The sequence below is a fragment of the Protomyctophum parallelum genome (assembly GCF_964188405.1).
Source record: "Protomyctophum parallelum genome assembly, chromosome: 14".
In the NCBI taxonomy this organism is placed as follows: Eukaryota; Metazoa; Chordata; class Actinopteri; order Myctophiformes; family Myctophidae; genus Protomyctophum; species Protomyctophum parallelum.
The window spans coordinates 47,166,084-47,190,164 of NC_139709.1; the positions used below are offsets into that span (position 1 = coordinate 47,166,084).

A 24,081-nucleotide genomic window follows, 5' to 3' on the forward strand; every position below is an offset into this window, starting at 1 on the left:
GGTCCTTTCGAACTCCAATTCCCAGAATGCATCGCGCTGAGCGGCGCGCGACTCACTCACTACGTTGTTTACGTCCAGTGTGAATGAGGAGGAGGAGGAGGGTTGGTTCAGTGCTATTGCTATTGCTAACAGAACAGTAAAAAGGCTGTGTGTGTGTCTGTGTGTTTGTGTCTGTGTGCTGCTAGTTCAGTGTACACTGTACAGTAGCTTATACCAGCACATCTCCATATCCCTTCTTTATTTGTGTTTTATTAGTTGATGTTTTTATTTTAAGGTATGAGTAAAAAGGGATTCCCAGCCGGCCAGAGGAGGACGCCAGTGGTTCCGGATAAGGTCGACATGTCTTTAGGTAAGAACTAGAAGGCCTAGAGACGGACCAACTCCTCCTTATAATACTTATAATGCGTGCTGGTGTCCTGCTCAGTAAATAGAAGATCTACAAGCTTACCACGCGTCACAATCGTGACGAGTGGTGAGCTTGTAGATCTGTTATTCACTGCATGCAACCATGTATAAATGTCTCAACCTAAATACTACTACTACGTCACTACAAAATACCAATACTGGTGCTGCTACTACATTATGTTACTACTAACTTTACTAAAACTACTATAGTAGGCCTACCACTAATGGATACTACAACTACTACTGCTACTACTTAGTCGTTATCCAATTAAACCCTGCAGTTGTTGGTAACTGACCTGTCCTGGGTTGCAGCTGTACTTGGACGTTTCCCCTCTACAGTCTACTCTACATCTTAATGTCTTTGCCAAAAATAGCTTGTGCTGTGTGTGAGCTTGTAGATCTGTTATTTTGGGCTAATGTTTCCCCCAGAATATGGATGCTGGGGTTCAAGTGCTTAATATAATACTACTTCTACTACTACTATATTGCTGCTGTTGCAACATACTCAACTTCAGTTTATCACATCACAAGTGTACAACAGGTTTATTCCCACAATCGCACAAGGTTCCCACAAATTGCAGTCACATTTAACATGAGGACTAACATTGAAAGTAAGAGTAAAACATATTAAATGACACAAGAAAGATAAATATGTATAAAAAGCATGTGACAGAGTTCTTCTGGCTCTTTCTTGTCCAATAAAGGACATCATATAGCTGCAGATTGTGCATAAAGTGTATAGGAATGTTAATGTATGCAATAAAATCCAAAATCTCAGAAAAGGTGTTTGCACAAAAGAAGTGAGTGGAATTATGGAAAACGGGTATGAAGACATGTATGAAACAGGGATTCTGTTTCTACTTGTAAAAATAATTTAAAAAAAAACATATAAACACAGAAGCAGTCAGCACGTAGAAGCAGCAAAAAGAGACAGTGATTCTAGTCTAGTCAGCATGTCGAAAGCTTGTCCTTATGCATAATGCTTAGTGAATAGCGAAGCTGTTGGTGACCATTGATCATTTAGAGAGGGGGGCTGGTGGGTAGGCAATGGCATTAGCATTAAGCTTATCTGGTTAGGTCGTTTTGGTTTCTGACTATCCTGGCAAAGAAGCTTGTGTACTGCCACTGCATTTCCCGCATGAGACAAAATCTGAAACTGTTCATGGCTGGGGTGGGTGCAGACTTTAATGATTCTGTGAGCTTTGCTGACACAGCTTTCATATAGGTCATGGATGGATGGAGGGAAGGTTGCATCCGTTGATGCATTCCACTGTCCGCATGACCCATGGTACTGCCTTATGATTGAGGTCAGTCAGTACAGTTCCTATACCAAGCAAGCAGTGAAGCAGCTAGTCACGACGCTCTCAGTAGTGCCTCTGGAGAAGGACCGCGGAACTTTGTGGTTCATGCCTTCGGTTGCCTGAGAAAGTGGAGTCATTGTTGTGCCTTTTTCACCACCCGTTCAGTGTGTGTGTAGTTGTGTACGCCCCGGTTGAGTTTCTCAGTTGAACTCACCGAGTCTCTACTGCAGCGCCTTCTATGCAGACTCGGGGGTTCTGCTGGCTTCCTTCCTGTAGTCTATGATTGTCTCTTTTGTGTTGTCGACATTGATAGCCAGGTTGTTCTCTTGGCAGTTTAGCACCATTGTGTCATTTTTCCGTTTAAGCTACAATGGTCAAACGAACTGTAACTTTATCCATGTTCCACTTGCATGAAGATGGATAGATACATACATACAATGACTGAAGTGGGTGGTCTATTCCTTTACTAGCCATAGTAAATAATAGGTCTTGCTGAAGCATTCTATCACCCGTGTTTGTTTCAATGTCTCAATGTTGTGCTCTACTTCATCAGATGACATCATCCGTTTGAACAGAAGAGAGCAACAGTCAAAGGGGAGACAGCCCGCCGGGAACCGACGGCCGGTTCTGAAGAAGGGACGTTTTGCCCAGGGAAAGGGTTTCACACCAAGGTCTGGAGGACCAGTCCAAAGAGGTATTTTTTATTTAATGAATATAATTGGTTACACGTAGAATATACAATACAGAAGCGTAGCATCATCCTTTCATAACCTGGACATCTGCTTGTGTCTTCTGTTGTCGTACCTCACCTGGCTATTCTTTGGTTTTTATCTTCTGTTAAGATTTACATAAAATGTATCTTTGTTAATGTAGGAGTTCGAGTATGTGTAGTACTCTGCAATCAATGATGGGCTCTCCTCCTCTGACCCGTTACAAGACACCCCCTCGTCTTGTTTGCGGTCAGAACAAGACTAAAGCTTAAGCTGGTGTTTTCCAGGTGGAGTGGTAACGAGGTTGGGTCTACGAGCCAGAAGAGGTCCTCCTCCGGTGGGCAGGAGACGTGGGCAGGGGGTCATCACAGGGCTGGCAGCCAGGAGAACGGCTGCGCTCCAGAAAGGCATCAGCCCACTCAACAAAGTAGCTGTATATCAGGTACTACAAGTACATCAGAATGCTCTAAAGCAGGGGTAAGGCTAACCAACCTTTTCAAGCCCATGAGCAGCATTATTCCAATGTGTAAGCAGAGCTCTACCGCTACAAATGATGTTCCAAACAAACACCATGAGATAAACATCGTATTTACTTTAGCAATTTATGATGGGCTTAATTTGCATACTTTTTAGATAACTTTTTTTTAAACAAATTAAAACACGGACATGAAATAAACTCCTATAGCAGATATGCAGAATATTGACTTTCAAATCAATTAATATTCACATTTAGATTGATTGTTTGTTTTTAACAAAAAAGCATGCATGCACATGCATATGTCATTATTGTTAAGGATCATTACAGCCGACAAGCTCATGTCTTAATCTTTAATGTTGTGAGCTTGTTTGCCGGCTATTTTCCCCTCACGGGGCCAATAATTAGTGTCATGGTGCATCTTTTTTATGACGGCTCCACTCGGATCTCGGAAACAATTTCACCTGTGCCTCCTGGATTCCCGGTTTAGGTCTGTCATTTGAAGAAGAAAACAAAATCTAGGAACCAATCGCCCAATCGGGTGCTAATTAACCTCTCGTCAGGAGGCTTTCCACATGAACGACTGATGATGCTTTGAAGCTGTGCCACAGCGCACATGTAAACACAACCTAACAAGACTATAACTCGAAATTATTTTGGAGATATCAGATTTTTCCCCCGCTGGTTTGGGTTCATCGTTTCTGCTTGAGAGAGACCAGATTGAGGAGGGAATTTAATAATAATGGATTTTATTTATAACGCACTTTACATTCGTTGGAATCTCAAAGTGCTACAGCAAATGAAATAAAAGCAGAAGAAACAACACCATTAAAAAGGAAAGTTTTTAGTCCTCTCTTAAAAGTGTCAACCGAAGGCCCAGGCGTTGGCGTAACCGTCTGGGCACGCGACTGGTAGTCCAGTCGCAGTGCACCGCGGTTTCGACTCCCGAGCCCGACACGGCCTTTACTGCATGTCTTCCCCCATCTCTCTCCCGTTTCCTGTCAGCCTACTGTCTGTCCCTTCAAAAAAACAATAAAAGGCGTAAGCCGCAAAAAATAATAATAAATAAATAAATGTCAACCGACTGTGGGGCTCTCAGGTGGGCGGGGAGAGCGGGGGTGACCGAGCAGAAGGCCTGGTCACCCATGGTGCGTTCACATGGAACTTGTGAACTCAATACTGCCGCAATCTGGCGGAGTCAGGTTACTTGAGGTAGGGTGCAACCAAAATGTGCATTTTTTCGACCAACATGAATGTAAAAAGGTCAGAAGCTCCAACCCCCAGGACATGGTGGTGCCTAGCTCTACACACATAGCTCTGTCTCAAGACAACTGGCAGCGTTTATGCTCAGCTGAGCTAATGAGCTTGGACTGCACCATGTCATGGGGTATTTTCTAGATCAGTGGTTCTCAAACATTTTTGTCTCAGGTTACCCCTGTAAATAACGTTTTCATCCATGGCACCCCTGAATTACATTGATAAGACACATTTGTCATATTAACAGTACGTCGTACATGTAAATCTTTCCCCTTATGTTACAGTGTGTCATGAGGAAAACTGGAGAGAATATTTGTTTCCATTAGGACAGACTGAAAATATTTTTATACTTGCCATTTAAACCACTTAAACCACAGCATTCCTTTTCTGGGGAGAACCAAAAATAGCCGATCTACAAGCACATCACAACGTGTCACGTTGTGATGCGCTGTGAGCTTGCAGATCTGCTATTTTTGGGCCAGGGATTATAATATATAATATGTTCTGTAGGCTGAAAAAGCACGCATCAAGTACAGTTTAACTCGGGTCCATTTTATTAAGTATAGAGGGTCTAAGTGGTTAAACTGAAGTTATATTGATGAATTCCAAATATTATCAAAGTATCCTGCTTCACCCCTGGACTTGCATCATTGCACCCATTTTGAGAAGCCCTGTTCTAGATTGTGAACATACATAAATAAACATACATACTGTAAAGTTGCCCGAACGGCCAAGGCTAGCTCTGCCTCAGGGATGTTGCCTGTGTCATTGCCCACATCTAACTAACTAACTAGCCTGTCCCTGCAGCCTCCTTTAAATAGGAGTGGATCCTACCACTGGGCACAGACTCAATTAGCACATTTCTTCTCAAATACTTCACTAATATAAATACTTCCATCAACAACACCTTGAATAAACAGTAACCTAAACATTCTCAATAATGTGTTACAATTAAACAAGGATAAATAAGCATGAACTCAATGACAAATACTCAAAGCATAAGGAGGAACACCCCTCTCCTGCATTGCACTCGGCCCCTTCCTCATCAAGGGAAATGCCACCAGCAGTGCAGGAGAGACAACTAACCAATCAGTGATTACAATCTCAATAAAGTTTAAAACCATAGTCCCAGCCCAGGCCGTAGCGTAACGGTCTGGGCACCGGACTGGTAATCCAGTCGCAGTGTGCCGCGGGTTCGACTCCCGGACCCGACACGGCCTTTACTGCATGTCATCCCCCCATCTCTCTCCCGTTTCCTGTCAGCCTACTGTCTGTCCCTTCAAAAAATCAATAAAAAGGCGTAAGCCGCAAAAAAAAAAAAAAAAAAAAAAAACCATAGTCCCGGCATGTTATAGGAAACAGTTTCACGTGTGTTTGTATATAGGGAACGGGTTGCCCCATGACACATACAATGAATAAATACTAAATTATATTAAAACTCTTGATGAACTGCAGGAAAGTCTTCCTTCAAAACGACTCTGTACACTTATACGACAATATCCTAACTAAGCAATTATCCAATACAACAACTAGGCCCCATTTACAATGGCAGCCAAATCCAGCCTGAATCAGATCTGAGCCACATCCAGATTGGAATCTGATTTGTTTAAATTAGTCATGTGACATGTTTGACTCGTTTAAATCAATTGGATTTCAATCTCGATGTGGCACAGATCAGATTCAGGCTAGATTTGTCTGCCAGTGTAAGCGGGGCCTTTAGGGCACTGTGCAGGTAAATCACGCACAAAGCATCTCTAAATTCGACGACTCCTACTAATGTTGTCAATTAAAACGTCCTCGGCAGAAACCGGGACCGAAGACGAGGCCCTTCATTCAACGCAACAACGTTCCGTACAGAAAACCAGAAGTACAGCGGAGGCCCTACAGACAGACAGACCTGCAGAGGAGCCAGAGTACAACATCAGTCAAGAGGCCATTTCAGCTGCGGAGACGGTAAGAAGTGCGATAATCCTGGTAACTGCATGTGCAGATGTTTTCCACTTCAATCACTTAAACCCACTTCGTTGACTGGGGTCCCTCACACAGCTCATCACATGCTCCTTTTTCCCCCATTCTACACTAAATAGCTTGCCCAAAAAACAGCCGATCTACAACCTCACGGCGAGTTGAATTGCAACGTCCAGCTTGTGGATCCGCTATCTTTTTTTTTTTTAATAATCATCTCCCCAGAATATGGATACTAGGGTTTATGTGGTTAACTTATTTTCTTATTTTATGAGCCTATATCTTTTGGATGGCTTTTAACTTTCTTTTAATTGAGAGAGCTCTTTGGTTACAATTCTGCACACATAAAAATCAACAACATATGGCACTTGCACACACGGTGCATTTTGATAGACAAACTGGGATTATTAGCCCATTCTGACCGGGCACCCATTTTGGTGTCGGCATCATGTTATGCTTTAGCTATTTAAAAATAGCAGATCTACAAGCTCATATCGCGCCACCGAGTGGCGCGATACGAGCTTGTAGGTCTGCTATTTTTTGAAAAATCGAAGAGCGACTGACATTTTTAGAATCTGATCTCAGGTCAGAATGGGTTCATCAGACCAGTGTGTGTCCGGCGGAAACCTCGTATGAATCTGATCTCAGGTCAGAATGGGTTAGTCTATAACGCTCTGCATGTCCTGGTTTTTTACAGGCCCCTACCACCTGTCCACCAGGCTCAGAGGGAAGCCCGCCAGGCCACCTTTCTCTTCCACAGGGGACTCAAGGTACTGCAATGCCTTCACTTCACCAGATGCTGCCTGGCTGTGACATCCTGGTGCTCGGGGCCTCATACCAATTCTGAGAATAATGTCCCTTGCTGTCGGGGCAGAAACCTTGTATCTCCATATTTTAACTTTTTTATGTTTTTGTTCTTTTTTTCTTTCCTTTATAAAGGAACGCCCCTAATTTGTCATACTACAGTGTCACACAAAAAGAGCACCTAAAAATAGTACATAGAAGATGAACACACACAGGGGACACATACCTTTGTAATGCTACTGACATTTTGTGTGCAGCACTCAGGTTTTGGACATTCATGGTTTCCGGCCTGACAGCAACAATAATGTTATGCTTTGAATGCAACCTGTGTGAGAGCGTTCACTGACCATGACTTAACCTCGCCTTCAAGGCATTTTTGCATTTCATCAAACTTGTGTATCTGATGAGGCGCACAAAGCAACTTAACATATTTATAGGATTAATCCTGCTGTCGATGTGTGTTCATTCTTCCCCTGTGGATTCTCATCGTGCTGCAGGTACACACCCAGGTGCAGAAGCCAAGTCCACAAGCCGCTCCAGTCAGAACTCGCCCGTGAGTATTCCAGGCTATGGGGGGGGGGGGGGGGGGGGGGGGGGGAAGGGGGAAGTCTCCTCGTCTCTCCAGCTCTTTAACCCATTCTGACCTGAGATCAGATTCATACGAGGTTTCCGCCGGACAAACACTGGGTCTGATGAACCCATTCTGACCTGAGATCAGATTCATACGAGGTTTCCGCCGGGGACACACTGGTCTGATGAACCCATTCTGACCTGAGATCAGATTCTAAAAATGTCAGTCGCTCTTCGATTTTTCAAAAATAGCAGACCTACAAGCTCGTATCGCGCCACTCGGTGGCGCGATATGAGCTTGTAGATCTGCTATTTTTAAATGGCTAAAGCATAACATGATGCCGACACCAAAATGGGTTCCCGTTCAGAATGGGTTAACCCATTCTGACCTGAGATCAAATTCATACGAGGTCTCCGCCGGACAAACACTGGGTCTGATGAACCCATTCTGACCTGAGATCAGATTCTAAAAATGTCAGTCGCTCTTCGATTTTTCAAAAATAGCAGACCTACAAGCTCGTATCGCGCCACTCGGTGGCGCGATATGAGCTTGTAGATCTGCTATTTTTAAATAGCTAAAGCATAACATGATGCCGACACCAAAATGGGTGCCCGGTCAGAATGGGTTAAGAAAACAGAAAATGCATTTTCGGGTCGGGATAGCAATTTTATGTAATCAGTAGAGACAACCCATATAGCATAGACAAATTGGAAGTCATGATACAAAGAAATGAGCAGACAAAATTGGAACTGGAACACTATAAGATTGAAGCTAATAAATGGGTACCCTCGCGCTGGATAGACAAGGAGACCTCTGTCACTGAACAAACACACTATGTCTATGGCACAATTCCTAGAAATTTAAGCTTTAAACTAAACAAATTGAAAAAAAAAAACGTACTAACCAAAGAAAACACCACTTTACACTCAATTTAGATATCATCCCTGTCGGGTGGAAACCTTATACGTCCAACACTTTTCAGGATTCACATTCAAAAGTAGCAGATCTACAAGCTCAAACTGCGTTGCACTTAGCACCGCATTACCAGCGTGGATCTGCTACCTTTGGAGGTTTCTGCCCGACGACAACGCTATGACGTGAGATGTGTGACTGCAATTTTTGTTGGAGAGGGATTAGAGACAACAGTCTGTGCAGCTGTCTGTCCTAAAACACCTTCCACTTCTCACCACCAGGTGGCAGACGCAGACATCTACATCTCCATCAACACGTACATCAACAGACAGCAGTGGAATACTGACCGTTTCAATTGACAACCCCACAGCCAGAACACAGCCTGAGTAAGTTTGAATTAGGGACTACCGGTAATATATATATATATATATATATATATATCCCCCTTTGGCTGCTGCGAACTGATCTCCCTCTCTCCGAGTCCGGCAGTCCGCAGAGAAACATCCTCAAGAAAGGAGGAATAGTCGGCTCACCATTTTGCTTATTCCTTCTAAATCTCTGTATATAAAATATAGCTCACTCAGTGAATCTCTTAGTTACATCAACATTGTTCTTCGACAATAGTTGGTTTTTGCCTAAGTATTACGATTAGACAGTTCGCATTGGCTATTTCGCCTGCCACGCAGTGACGCGCCTAAGCTTCCCAGCCATTAGCCACGATTGCAGTCCCAGAACAGTTACGACATTGAGGGGGCAAAAAAAAACAGCGGAGCGCGGCAGCAGACTCGCTGATTTAATGGGTAACAGACTCAGTGACTGTACTCGCGGACAGTGGACTCCCACGCATACTACCGCGGACCCCCTCCGCCCCGCGCCGAAGATCACACACGGCAAGAGTTCACCAACATGCGATCCAGACCCGATACATATAGGCAGCGGCTACATCATTTGTTTTTTTATTCCAATTCATTTTGACGTGCAGTCTCTCTCTCTCTCTCTCTCTCTCTCTCGGCACAGGACGTTATAATCTTGAGTTTCATTAAATAACTCTGTCTTTCTCAGCAGGCGCACGCGCGCACACAACATTATTCAAGTGAAATGCGTAACGCCAATTTTGGGCTAATATAGGCTATACCAATATGTGGGTAGCCTACAGGGACTTACAGACGGAATGAATATATATATATATATCTAATCATCTATACCAGGGGTGCCCACACTTTTTTTTACTTGACAGCTACTTTCAAAACGACCAGCTCCCCACCAAATAAAATGATCATCCCATTGCTGAAAATAGTTACAAAATGTAATTGAGGGGCCTTTCATAAGCTACATATAAGACAAATGCACATGGAATGGGAAATAGAGGGGGGAAAATGGAAATGGTAGGGTTTTGTTGGTATTTGACTTTGCTACTGATGATTGTAAGCAACAACAAGTATTGCATTGTGTGTTTGAGCTGACAGGCCCTTTTTGATGTCAATCAATCAAGTCATCTAAAGCGGCAGATGCAAAAATCGTTTTTTATATTAAAATTATATATTTCTTTAGGGGAATTTCCTTCTTCCCATAGTGCGCTGCAACGTAACTGGGATGAGTGGCCCGTCAGGGCCGCGAAATTCTAGTATATATATATATCTAACGATGTGCTTGCTGTTTCTCAAGGCCTCCCACCTCGTGGTTCCTGCACCCCCCTGCTGTCGTCCCTGCCCCCGTCAAAGCGGAAGTGACAGAAGTGAAGAAAATCCCCAAAGGAGTGCCTCTCGAGTTTGACATCAACAGCGTGGGCAAACCGGTGAGAGCCGTGCGATAAGCCAGCTGGATTTAGTATGTTTGCTAGATATGAGTATCAGAATTCAAATGCTCGGCATTGCTCGCCTCTGCTCGCCTCCCCTAATCCTCTCAGAGGATCGATTTCTCGGAGCGTTCTTAATGGTCTCAAAGGAGGATCTTGACTCGCTTCTGCTGTATATTTTATATGGCAATAGAAAAAATAAGTCTGCAAGCAAATCTAAAGTATGCCTAAGATTTTGCTGACGGGCCTCTTCTGAATGTTTTCTCCTCTCTCCCCAAAGCAAACGGCCATGACCCTGAACGAGCGTTTCCGCATTCTGAAAGATCGACGCGTGGCCACGGCGCACAGCAGCAAAGGCAGCCGATTTGTTACCGTGGGTTAGCTAGCGACAGGGGAAAACGGACGCTATACCTTGGAACCCTTTTTCCTCCCACTCACAGGCCTATATACCACCGATGTGTACCCCAGCTTTTTAATCGATGGAATAATGGACTGGTCTCACTGTTAACCTGTGGCGTGGACAGCCTGGGATTTTACTCTGGGAAGGAGACTAGTACAATAGTGCACAAGTGCCCAAAGACGAGAAGATCCTGGGTGAAGGTTATTAACGGAGGGAGAATTCGTTCTTTTCTTTGGGTTTACAGTACCAATAATGATACCACGCTCCCAGCTATTTGTCTTGTGTGATGGAGATAACTATATTGGGGTGAAAGATGTTTTTTTTTGTGCTTGTGACTTTGGACTGTTGATACAATAACTGAATTAGTTATGAAGTGCCCAAAGATGAGAAGATCCTGGGTGGAGGTTATTAACGGAGGGCGAATTCGTTCTTTTCTTTGGATTTACAGTACCAATATTGATACCACGCTCCTAGCTATTTGTCTTGTGTGATGGAGATAACTATAGTGGGGTGAAAGATGTTTTGTTCTTTTGGACTGTTGATACAATAACTGCTTGGGTGATGAAGTGTTTCCACACCATAAAGAATGCTGCCATTGAGCTGTTGTAGTGGCACCTATCTACCCCACCCCTAAAACATTTTGTAAATTGTTTTGTATTGTTTGTTCAAATAAAGAAATAGAACACAAATCGCTTTTACTTTTGTTTTGCATTCTACATTTGCAAGTCTGCATTGCAGGATGAGCAACTAATCCTCTGGGTGGCTCAAAGGTTTCCATTTATAAACAAATGACACCATCTAGTGGTGAAATGGACTAAACTAGCTTTAAAATGTCAGTCACATTTCAGTAGGGCTGGGCAATATCATCCATGAGACTAGATCATTTTGGATTTGGAATATTGACATTGCAAAAAGTGTTGCTAATTGTGTTTTATAATTTCTAAATATTAATGAGCTCCCGTCTCATGTTGTGAGCTTGCAGATCTATTTCCATGATTTAAACATCAAATTCACAATACCACTATCGACAAGAGGTATTTTGTCAAATATTAGAGGGGGGGGGGGGGGGGGGGTCTGTTTTCTGTGCTAAAATGCATTCCCACTGAACAGTCAATTTACTTGCAGTATATTTCCCATGTGAGCAATACTGCAGTTCAGACTTATAGGCGAGCTCAAAACAACTCTCAGGGTGCTAAATTCATGCAAAAACAAGCAACAAAATGGTTGGAATCTGAATATTGCGTTTATTTAAATACATTAAAATTTGCAATGTAACAAAACTATTGGCATATGAAATTCAAACACCATTTGAATGAACAAAAAAAAACATGGCTCACTTCATTTTTCTGAAGCTAGTGTTTGGGTAACACTAGGGTTTAGTTTTACTCTCGGCCACCTCCTGCACTTTGCTCTGTCAACCCCCCCCCCCCCCCGCCCACCCTCCCAATTACATTGTTCACAGACTACTATGTTACAATAAGAGTGCTGAATAAAAATGAGGTAAGAAAGTGGTTTTGAAGGTTACAGAACATGCAGAGACATGCTGAAAACAGTAAAGTAAAAAAAAAAAAGTGAAGGAGGAAAAAAATAAAAAATAAAGTGTGCATTTAAAAATAATTTACACAGCTTTGCATCTTTGGTTAAAGGTTGAATGATTTTTCACAGCTTTCTTTCCCCCGGACCCACCCAAATACATTGAAACAAAGAATGGGGGAGGGGGGTTATGGCAATAAAACATTTTCTTTTTCCAACAGTGGTTCTCAAACCTTTTAAATTGCAAGGACCCCCCCATAACTCTTAAGAGGGCACAAATGGAATTTGTGCTTTCTGAGTTACAAACCTGTCAGGGTCCATTTGGGGTCCCTGGACCGCACTTTAAGAACCACTGAGATAACCCTACCAGAACTGACACCGTCATTAACCACTCCAAGTCCAATTCATTAAGTCGTCGTGCCGCGAAAATAGCGCAGCTCACAACAAGTCACGTGTTGTGAGCTTGAAGATCAGAAATATTCAAAGAACTACTCGACGACTGGTTGAAAGTTGTGAAGGACCTGCTTGTGCAGACAGGCTGACATTTCCATTTTGTCACAAGGTGGCGTTCACCTCTACATTTGTAAATGCTAATTCATATCGGGCAACCCCACGAAACTATTGTACATTCGTTCGATCTTGACTTATGACTGTGAATGAACAATTCCAGTGAGTTTAAATTTCACTTAGTGTTGAACATTGTCAGAATTCCTTTATTATTGCCTACATTTCATTTTTGTACAATCAATGTAATTCATTATCCCTTAGAGGGGGAGATGCGACCAATCATCTGCAACACTGTAAAAGAAAGAAAATCAAACGGAGGGATGGAGGGAGGGGGGAAGGCTTTCGTTGATTTTTTAAAAAACGGGTTCCGTGACATTGTTCTTTTAATATGAAAATAGCAGCCCTGTAATAAATAAACATCAACAGTAGAACTCGAGAATGAACGCATGGTGGGGTGGGGGGGGGGTTGGACACGATGTCAAAGTAACGGCAGCGGCGCTTTGAAAATAGACTCTCTCCCAAACGTCTGAACTTTTTCATGTGAAACATCAAGGCTAAAAATACACTCCCCTTCACCCACTGAAGTTTTCTCTTTAAAAAAATATTCGCTCTCTATTTGACACACATTCTCACTCGTTTTCATTCCTGTCCGCCCCCCCCCCCCCCCCCCCACCTCTCCTCTCTCTCTCCCCGTTCCCGTGCACCGTGTGGGGTTGGGAGGGTCGGGCGGTGGGTTTTGAAGTTCAGTTCGGGTTGCAGCCCCCCCAACAACGCCCCCACGTCCGGTACCAGGCATGGTCTTAAGGAGGAGAAGAGGCAAGTCTTGTCTGGTCCACAGGCTCTGTCCCAGCAAAATCAACCAGTCCAGAACTTCAGCTCAGTTGACCAGTGAGTGAAGATCCCCCGCTCCTCATAACCACCACCCCAAAAGTCTGACCCTGACACCCTCAACTCAACGCTTTGTTTGCCCTCCCGGGATGATTGCATTAACACTGGAAAAGGCCCACAGCAAACACGCATACACACACTCACTCACACATACACACAGTACATACGTACGCAAACACTGGTTGACACTCGCACACATGCGTGCTTGCGCACTCTTCACATTCGCGCACACACAGAAGCACTGCACTTTTTATGGTCAAGCTGGTGGCTAAGAAGACAAAGTTTGTTTCTGCCTTTTTTATTATTAATTCACATATACTAATTGTAATAAGTTGAAGAGCAGGCGCACTTCATCTTTTTAGTTTTATTTTATTTTATCGTCCATCTAAAGACAGTGGTTCTCAAACTCTTTGATTTCAAGGACCCCCCCCAGTGTTATACATTAGGGCTACGGACCCCCACGCCCCATAACTCAAGAGTACTAATGGAACCCGAATGGAGCCGTTTGTACACTGACTTACAGACCCGTTAAGGATCTATTTGGTTGCCTAACTATCAATCATTTAACCGGAGACACTCCCCGGAACCCCCTCAAGGACCCCATGATCGGGGTCGGGTGGAGGGGGGGGGGGAGGTCCCCGGACCGCACTTTGAGAACCACTGCTCTAAGAAAGCGGAGTGAGAGGATGTAGCCGCTTCAAGCTGAAGTGACACTGGGTTGCGGTAGTTGTTGTTGGCCGTTGGGGTCGTTGTGAGGCGGATGAGGCTGTGGTTGAACTTGAGGTGGTGTGAGTTGCTGCTGCGTCGTCGTCGTCGTCGTCTGGGCCTGCAGGTTCAGTCCTTGCTGCTGGGGAGGAGTCCCGGCCGAGGGTAGGGCACCGCCGGTGGAGGACGACTGCACCGAGAGCTGAGAGAGCTGCTCGCTGTTGGCCAGAGACTTCAGCACGGCGTTCTCCCTCTCCAGCATGGAGTTCCGCTCGAACAGCTCCTTGATCTGCTCCTTGAGGACCTCCACCTCCTCACGCACCGCATACATCAGATGGCTTTTCACCAGATCCTGAGAGGGGGAGAGAGGGAGAGAGAGAGAGAGAGAGAGAGAGGGGTTAGTCTTTGAGGTCAGTGGCGAGATAGCGGCTGAGAAGCAGGCGCTTGGATCATGTGCGGTTCATATGGCCAGTTTACGAGGTCTTTTGACACACAACTGACTTTGACACAACCAGAGTAGCATAAGAAAGAGGAACTCGTGGCTTTCATTAACCAAGTGTCCATATTCCGGGCATGTCGTGGACATTGGCAAAAAACGACATAGCTCATCTACAAGGCCATAAGCTGGTAGATGGGCTTTGGTTTTGGTTGGTTTTGGTGTAGAATGGAAGGGAGACTAGTACAGACCCAATGGGGTCTGTACTAGGTTAGGTTTAAGTTTGTTATTGGCCATAATCGCCACTGTTCTACCTAATCCATACATTTAATTCAGATTTCCTCAGATGTATCAGTAAGTGGAGATCTCTAGTATGGTCGTCTCGAACGCAAAACTCCATTAGAATTATTGTCGTTTTTAACAGATAACAATCAACAAGCAAAAGTGCTTTCTGGGTGTAAAATATAACAACCTTATCATAAACATATTGGACAGTGTGTAATAGAGCCAGACAAATCCAGTATACTATCTTTGGTAGTTAAGGTCAGACACACCCTGGGTCTTTGCTGAATTTTCTTAACCATTTATTTTAAGCCCTATATAATTTGTCATACGACAAAAAAAGGGGAAAACTCATATCTACAAGCTCACAAGATCTATTTTGGAAAAATAATTAGAAAACCTTAAGACTTTCGCCCATAATTGGGATGCCAGGTTGAAAGCGGTTAACATTCCTTCTTTGAAACATTTTCAAAACGATGACCAAAGAGAGAACGCTAGCGTCAATCACAAGAACAACGAGAAAAGGGGTTACTCACCATCGCCTGTTCAATTTTGTTATCGATGGCAACAACACTGGTTCCGGAGGCACTGTAAAACAGACATAAGATCACGTTACAATTAATGAAGAGTCAAAGAACATTTAGTCCGAAATATGACCAGTAAATGCTCGATAGAAAACGGTGATGTTCCACATTAGCCTCATCCTAATTACATCCCCATGGCAGGATTTTAGGCTAACAGGGCACGTCATCCAATCATTCAACACCTTTACACAACCAGTCACAAAAAAAGGAAAACCAAGCAGAAAATCAAGGGCAACCTTTTTTTTTTTTGTGTTAGAATGAAGGCGAGTACTCCAATCTGAGTCTGAACCAGTTCCACAAGCAGTTGGATGCAAGCCAGGGCATATAGAATGAACCCCCCATCAATCCCCAGCAGCAGCCAAAGTAATGCCATCTCCTGTGCATTAAGAATAGGCCTATTCTAGGTCAGGTCAGAGTTTAGACATGAAAGGAGAGAGGCTCCACGGCACGCTAGTCACAGTTACCACATTGCCACCTCTACTAGTAAAAGATTTAAGGGCGATGTCATACTTGGGGGGATTGTGACCCAAAAAATGAAGATCTACCACTACAACAACTGGTTTGAAAATAGTAGTAATAACATGAGATCAACATTAAATCCCAAAGGACACCCACTGTACTCAATGGTCAAGATAGATAACCCCACATTGGATATGCTACATTATGAATAGTCAAAACCGCCGCCCCAAAAACAAGAGCCACATAACATTTTATACCCAGATTATAACAAGTAATAAAACTGACAAAAATAATATAGTTCACACCAAAAGATGCATGCATGCAACAAGTAGTACTGTAGTAGGCTACAACGCGATTAGGCACAGAGAAGCTCAGTTGAACACAATTTAAATTCCATCGGAGCAGATCTACAAGGCAAGCTCACAGTCACGACGCACCACGTTGTGGAGACCGGCTGTTGTCGGCAAGTGACTACCGGTGCGATGTTATTACTAGGCCTACCTGCGCCGTCCCCTGTAGTAGTGTGACACTATGATGGCCTCGGTAGGATAGCTGTGCGGGAACCCGGGGTAGCATGGCAGTTGGTAGGCGTATGTGCACCGCATGGTCGCTATGGTGGTCGCTGGAGTACCGGGGCTGCGAGAGCGAGTGGAGCCAGTGGCAGGTGACAGGCTGACTGACAGGCGGCGGGGCGGTGCGCTCTGGTCTCCCGGGAGAAGTGGGCCACCGGGGTGGATTGGAGGCTCGGAGCGCACCGGAGGGCAGGGAGGAGGAGCAGGGTGGGTGGGTAGGAGGGAGGCGACTGAACTGAAGTTAACTAGGTCAAAGTCCTGGACTACATTTATAGAAAACATGAAATGTGACCCAGCACGTAGAAGTCATACTGCTCCACACTCACTGACTGCTCCTCGCTCCGCCCTCTTTGTAAATAGCCGTTTTAAACCAGATTCATACTTTGACGCACGACGGTGGGTGGTGTAAAAAACTACTAGAAAAGATCACAAAGCGGTGGGCTTGCATGTCTGGTATTTTTTGACAGCGCATGACTTAAGATGAGGACAGTGCGCATTCAACACAAATGTCGATGTGACCACGTTGTGTCAAATCAGTAATGAGAATGGATTTTAATTGCAATCTCCACATGCGCATTTGTGCACAAAACGTGCCGGCTTATCATAAACAACTATTTACGCGACCCGGTCAACGGCATAAATCAATGGTGACCGTGTCAGCAAGACAGAAAACTCACATGATCGCCTGCTTGTCATTTGACACAGAAAAAAGCAGTTTGGCAGGCTATTGGTCTGACTGAGGCCCCAAGGTTTCCCGTTTAACATTCCACTATAGCAAATTCGATTTAAATTCAGATGTCACTGCTTTACATTACAAAAAGGCCCTTCAAATTCACAATAATCTTGTCATACACAATATTACACAGATTGAAAAAGCAGGACATTTTGGTTTTGAGCTTACACCACTAAACTACTATAACTATATATATATACACACACATTAATGTAGACTAGTATTTACAAAAGCCAAAAACGCTCTCAATATATGTAGCTCCAGGAAAGGCGGAAAGCATTCTAGAAACACTATGAAAAACGTTACTTGCAGTAAAGTTGCTTGGACAACAATCATGGGAAATTTCGAATGGGTTCTCATAAGGTCATCAGTGTAATCCATGAATAGGCAAGGCAAAATCGAATTAGTACATGTAATAAAGTCAGCAGAAATAATAACTGGGAGAATGTTTTGCCTCGCTCCTGCTGCTGATTTTCAGGGGCATTTTTCTCCCATGCATATCTCTCAAACTCAGTGGCTGATAGTTTCGGCCACAGTACAAACGTAGAAACACCACCGCCCTCATGTGGTAGGCAGTGGTACTGCACACCACAGGATTCTCCTGACAAGACCTCAGGACCTTCACAACAATGGTTCTCAAGTCCTTGAGGTCCATTTTAACAGTTTAAAGGGTTAGTTCATATTTTTGGATTTAAAGTTGTAGGAAAAACTTGCCATTAATATAGTGGTTGCAAAGGTACTATTAATTGATTGCCTGAGTCCCGTGGTGGGAATTCTGGTCAAAACTAGTGTCATTTGTATTGTTGACCTATTTCTATCATTATAGAGCAACTTTCGTTCAACTTTGACCCCTCCAATATCTCTACGCCAGCAGCGGCACTAAAACATAGTTCCATGTGACAGAAGGGTCAAAGTTGAACGAAAGTTGCTCAATATGGTAGAAATAGGTCAACAACACAAATGACTAGTTTTGTGGATTAAGTACAATTTTAATGCGTGGCCCCCAGTGCGCCTTCACCAAATGTCCGGAACCACCATATTAATGCCAAGTATTTCCTAGTATTACTACAGCTTTCCAAAGTTCTACAAGCTCACAATAATACCTTTAACCTCAAATCTTCTCTTGTGGGGACTGTAACTCCACGGCCAAAATACATATAATTTTGGGGGGGGGGGGGGGGGGGGGTGGGGGGGGGTGTCCTTGACGTGAGTATGTTTGAGAACCACTCCTTTCACGAGACATTCTGTTCCTGAACATCCAATTTAAAGTGTCCCAGACGAACGGAAGCTGATGGCTATCAGCAGCCTCCACTGCGCTGCACTGTGCTGCGCTGCGCGCTGAGGGGAAAAGGAATGTTGCTCATACCTCCGCTGCTGTAGAATACCTGTCTGTCACTCACTGGCTTCTTTTGTTCAGAGAAATGCCTTTGATCAGCCACGTCAGATGTCACAGGGTCGATGCCGACGCAGAGACCAAAGTTAAATAAAGACAACGCAACAAGTTGTCGACTTAAACACTCAAAACATTTTATGAGATAGTACTTACTCAAAACTAAGTATTGCCACCCACCAATGTACACTACGCTATTTCTTTTAACACCCCCCCCCCCCCTGAATCTATTACTTATATAAGCTGGGGGGAGGCTGCGTAAACCTAAAATTCACCCCTGTACTAAAATGTGTGTTTAATTAGACCAGGGCGTCACACACAGACCCTTCCTATGGAGACTATAGGCTTTCCTGACCTCAGGGAGTTCTCAATCAGTATGACGGGTCCCGACCCACTGTTTCCCAAACAGTGGGTCGGGACACATTTGTCGACCTATTTTTATGGGTTGTGAGAGAATAAAATATCCTTATTCCTTACATAATTTTTTTTATAAGATCTTGTTTCAAAAGATTTTTAAAAAATACAAAAAAATACAAAAATACAGGAATCCAAGAAAGTCCATACAAAAGTGAAAATAGCTGATGTACAAGCTCACAACAATGTGAGCTTGGACAACTGCTATTTTCACTAATTTGGGTGCCGGGGAGATTTTCCGTTTTGGGTCTTGGGCTGAAAGGTTTGGGAACCACTGGACTAAAAGACTCTCCACGCTTCATAGACGCACGGACTTGGGAGTATTATGGACTAAATACTGTAGTTTAGTGATTAACCACTTCACCCTGTATTACTTAGTTGTACAATGGCAACGTAGAAATAGAGAAAAGAGTCGATCTTCAAGCTCACAACGCGTCGAGCTAGTAGATCTGCTGTAGAGACCTGCGGATGGCGGATTTAGCCATCAGTTAACCGCAGTTTAGGGTGGATTTGGGTCATTAACCCATTCTGACCTGAGATCAGATTCATACGAGGTTTCCACTGGACACACGCTGGTCTGACGAACCCATTCTGACCTGAGATCAGATTCTAAAAAATGTCAGTCGTTCTTCGATTTTTCAAAAAATAGCAGACCTACAAGCTCGTATCGCGCCACTCGGTGGCGCGATATGAGCTTGTAGATCTGCTATTTTTCAATAGGTAAAGCATAACATGATGCTGACACCAAAATGGGTGCCCGGTCAGAATGGGTTAAAATATATTATAAATTAATATTGTCTACACTGAAATTGAACAGTCCTGGTTTGACACTAAAACTGGACACTTTATTTAGCAGAAAGCAGTCATTCTTAACCACTTTAACCCTGGTTGCCCTATTTTGGGAATGTCAATATAGGTTTTTATGTCATTATAGCAAACATAGCAGATCTACAAGCTCGCACACACATCACGATGTTTCTCAGCTTCTGCATAGATTATTTTTGCCATTAAGTCGTAAGATGAAGTATATAGGGCTTAAGTGGTTAATATTGGCCCAGCACTCTATGCATGCACTCTCTACACTGTATTTTTGGGGGGGCTTAATTTGGGGATAATTAATGTCAAAATGCACCCGACATGATGAATGACGACCAGCTAATATTAAAATAAATATATCATTAATTGTGGTGGCACCAGTGCTGAATATAGAGGACAACCTGAATGCGCATGCTGTGGCCGAGAGAGAGTGCTCTCTATGGCAAAGATCTCAAAATAACAGTGGGTTTAGAGTGTGTATGAAACCAACACACACTGAGCAGTGGAGCGTGAGAGAGACAGTCGCATCTATGTTCCCGTTTGAGACGCGCGGGGGGGACGACGACAGATGACGAGGATGAGTGTTTACTCCTTTTAATTAGAGATGTCTGGAAAACACAAACACACAGAGGATGGGAGGTAGAGGAAAGGGAAAGAAAGCTTTCTGGACAGTATGTAACCAAGCATTTTCTGTTATCTGTACTTTGGTTTGCATTTCTGGATACTTGCGACCTTCACTCAACCACATTCCAATGGCAACGTTTAAAAAAAAAACATTTGTAGCTTGGGGGAAACTGTGCATTATTATTAACCACATACTTCAAATAATGAAAATAGCCGAATCACAAGCTCCACAATGCGTAGCGAATTTCACTTGTAGTCGAGGGAGTATCTCTATACTTTGACTCAAGTACTGGGGATGTGTACCATGTCCTCCCCCGTGTCATGATTGAAGATGGAGAATGAATGGACGGCTTAAAGGACAACTTTAGTTTTTTTTTCAACCAAGGTTCATGTTTTAGGTTATTAGAGAAAGTAAAAGGTGAGTGTAATTTTTTAGTGGTGCAACCACTCCAAGGAACAGCTTTTGAGTGGTGCAACCACTCCAAGGAACAGCTTTGTCCGTGTTCACCTATGTATGTGACGTTCACCTATGTATGTGACGTTCACCTATGTATGTGACGTTCACCTATGAGCATCATATAACCCATTCTGACCGGGCACCCATTTTGGTGTCGGCATCATGTTATGCTTTAGCCATTGAAAAATAGCAGATCTACAAGCTCATATCGCGCCACCGAGTGGCGCGATACGAGCTTGTAGGTCTGCTATTTTTGAAAAATCGAAGAACGACTGTGACATTTTTAGAATCTGATCTCAGGTCAGAATGGGTTCATCAGACCAGTGTGTGTCCACTGGAAACCTCGTGTGAATCTGATCTCAGGTCAGAATGGGATAATGAGTACCAGTAGGGGCGCTGTTGCCTGTTAATGAGAGAGAGAGAGAGAGTGAGAGAGAGAGGAGGCGGGGGGGGGGAGAGAGAGGGGAGTTGCACCACTCTGTTCACACAAGCTGCTGCTTTCTTTCGTTTTAGGGATTTTAGCTGTTTTTGTCAGGGGGGCGGGGGTATTCGAGCACGGAGCTAAATATGTATTTATTTACAAAATGTTATAGCGATTACTTTTTTTATTCTTTACTATATAGTCCTACTAGACTCCAATAAATTACATTTGGCCACAAAAGATCACAGGATCTACTGAATGTGTCAAACTGACATATTGAGCCTATGACACAGTATGGCTTCCCCCCAGTAGGCTACCTTCACATTCAGTAGATCCTGTGATCTTCTGTGGTCAGATGTAATTTCTTGGGGTCTAGTAGGACTATAGTAAAAAAAAAAAAAAAAAAAATCGCTATACAATTTTGTAAAGAAATACATATTTAGCCCCATGCTCGAATGTCCCCGCCCCCCTGTCAAAAACGGCTAAAATCCCTAAAACGAAAGAAAACAGCAAATGAAAAAAAAATTACACTCATCTTTTACTTTCTCTAATAACCTAAAACATGAACCTTGGTTGAAAAAAACTAAAGTTGTCCTTGCTGGTTATTCTCACAACTTCTAGGCAGTTTATAAATGTAAACAGGTTTAAGCAGAGGTAACCTGACTCCAGATTGCGGCAGTATTGAGTTCACCAGTTCCCTCCTCCTACCTTGATCTCTCTCAAGCAGAAACGATGAACCGGAAGCAGCGGGACACAAATCAGATATCTCCATAATAATCTCGAGTTGTAGTCTTGTTAGCTTGTGTTTACATTTGCGCTGTGGCACAGCTACAATAAGTCACCAGTCTCGCGTTGATCCCACCTCTACCGGCCGCATATCCCTCCGATCAGATTTTGTTCTGAGTACATCATCTCTCCCCGAGAGAGACCAGATGGGAGCAGGAGGAGGAATTAGTCAACTTAAGACAGAGGTTCACTACACGTGAACAGTTCCAAGCTAACAGGATCAAGTAGATGGGGAAACATTGGCACCATGTCATCACAATTAATCACATCGATATAGTATGTGTGGCTGTCAGGTGGAAACCCTACTTCCAAAACTGTTACTTTACAGGAAAGGGAAAAATAAGGAAGAACAAGAGTTCCAATTGATCCAATAATGTAGGTATTATTTAGCCTTGTTAATACTTTTCATTGGCTCTACATTCTACAAGCTCAGAATGCGTCAACATTGCCGCTGTGAGCCTTCTTTTAAATAATCGCCATCGAGTCAAAAGACTTGAAATAATGGTGATATTGATTTTAAGTCATATATCCTAGCCCTATATCCCGGTTGTTCAGCCTCAGGTTCCTCACCCAGCGGCTCTGTGGCAGCGATGAGAGAGAGGGCAAGGAGCGCAGGAAACACCTCTGAGATGCGCCATAGATGCAAACTGACACGTTAGTCAATGAGAACCAAATGGACCAGCTTATGAATTGTAGTAGTAGTAGTTGTAATGACTGCGACCATTGTTAGATAATTGGGTCAGGAAGACAAAACAAGATGTATCACATTCTGATGTGCACACTATATAATTATATTGTATTTAAAGAACACAGAGTTCTGCCCGGGCTGCACTCTCTCTAGCAGATTTGTCAGGTTTCAGGCTACTAGCCAGCCCCGGTCACAGATGTACTGTGGGCCGGATGGCTGACGTAGCGGTCCGGCACCTAGGCTGCTAATGCAGCTCGACAGCGTGTTGCTGGTTTGAATCTCGATCCTGAGATTCCCCCCCCCATCTCTCTCCCCATTTCCTGACAGTCTACTCACTGTATTCTATCAACTAAAGGCAAAAACTATCTTTAAGAAATGTACTCTCTGCTCTTTAGACGCCTCAATTCAATTATGTAGCGCGCGCGCCTGAAAAACAAGAGACCAAGAAAACAAAGTGCGATGTGTCTTCTGTTATTTTCCTGAAACCGATTATTGAATGCAGGTTGCCATCATTAAAATACAATGTGTATTCATTATGCTTGTCCATCCGTGGAACTTTCAGCTCCAGATCGTCTCCCAGTGCCTGTCGAAATCTGCCAGCTGGAACCGCAGGACCACGTTACGTGATGTTTCATGTCCAGTCCTCCTTTTATAATAGTCCTTGGAGTAGTGGAGGAAAAACTGCCCCCCCCCCCCCCTCTTAGCATCATCATCAGGACATGTGATGGGGCTACTGGTGGGTCTGTTGCTATGGTGATCAGTAAACAACAAACAGTGATATTATTCTGATTTATTATCGCTGCCATTTACACCCATAGCTTCTCTCCCCGTGTTCTCTTCTCTCCGTGGTTTTCAAAGTGCCAGGAGCTAAACAAGATGAACAGCACTGAAGATTATTCAAAATGTAAGAGAGTAAATCAGCACGTTTGATGGCCTGGAGTCAGAACGGAGTAGAGGAGCAGCTGATCATGTAGTTAAGTCTTGTTTGATCGTGGGTTTGGTCGTTACTGCTCACTTAAAAGGGACACTTCACCCCTTTTGAAACCAGATCTTATATAATTGACGTTTGGGAGACAAGAAACTCTTTCCTGGGGGTTTTTATGTGGGTAATACGTAAATACATGTTTTTACATATTTTAGTATTTAACCCATTCTGACCGGGCACCCATTTTGGTGTTGGCATCATGTTAT

The 24,081-nt window shown here is 43.6% G+C and overlaps 2 protein-coding genes across 3 annotated transcripts in view; one reads left to right on the forward strand and one right to left on the reverse strand.

Annotated features, from left to right (window-relative positions):
• Window positions 1-102: 102 nt before the first annotated feature.
• On the forward strand, window positions 103-11,284 carry LOC310870302 (UAP56-interacting factor-like). Its single transcript, XM_083781470.1, has 9 exons — window positions 103-349; window positions 2,260-2,400; window positions 2,704-2,858; window positions 5,953-6,101; window positions 6,811-6,883; window positions 7,415-7,470; window positions 8,682-8,786; window positions 10,066-10,195; window positions 10,476-11,284. Exons 1-9 carry the CDS (start codon window positions 277-279, stop codon window positions 10,575-10,577), a joined length of 984 nt encoding a protein of 327 aa, XP_083637596.1. The 5' UTR covers window positions 103-276; the 3' UTR covers window positions 10,578-11,284.
• Window positions 11,285-12,041: 757 nt separating this feature from the next.
• The window catches only part of LOC310870945 (TSC22 domain family protein 2-like), a 37,089-nt gene continuing 25,049 nt past the window's right edge, over window positions 12,042-24,081 (reverse strand). For both annotated transcript variants that reach the window (XM_083782337.1, XM_083782336.1), the window contains 2 exons: window positions 15,483-15,534; window positions 12,042-14,580 (listed from right to left, as the gene is read on the reverse strand). In XM_083782337.1, the coding sequence (XP_083638463.1) occupies window positions 14,221-14,580; window positions 15,483-15,534 (412 nt within the window). In that variant the 3' untranslated portion in view covers window positions 12,042-14,220. The remainder of the gene's footprint in view (window positions 14,581-15,482; window positions 15,535-24,081) is intronic.

What these genes read in the sequence shown, in the direction of transcription:
- LOC310870302 (XM_083781470.1), top strand. Translation starts at nt 277, where the DNA reads ATGAGTAAAAAGGGATTCCCAGCCGGCCAGAGGAGGACGCCAGTGGTT. An exon ending in CCATTTCAGCTGCGGAGACG is followed by an intron (nt 6,102 to 6,810) that starts GTAAGAAGTGCG and finishes GGTTTTTTACAG; the next exon opens with GCCCCTACCACCTGTCCACC. An exon ending in ACAGCCAGAACACAGCCTGA is followed by an intron (nt 8,787 to 10,065) that starts GTAAGTTTGAAT and finishes CTGTTTCTCAAG; the next exon opens with GCCTCCCACCTCGTGGTTCC.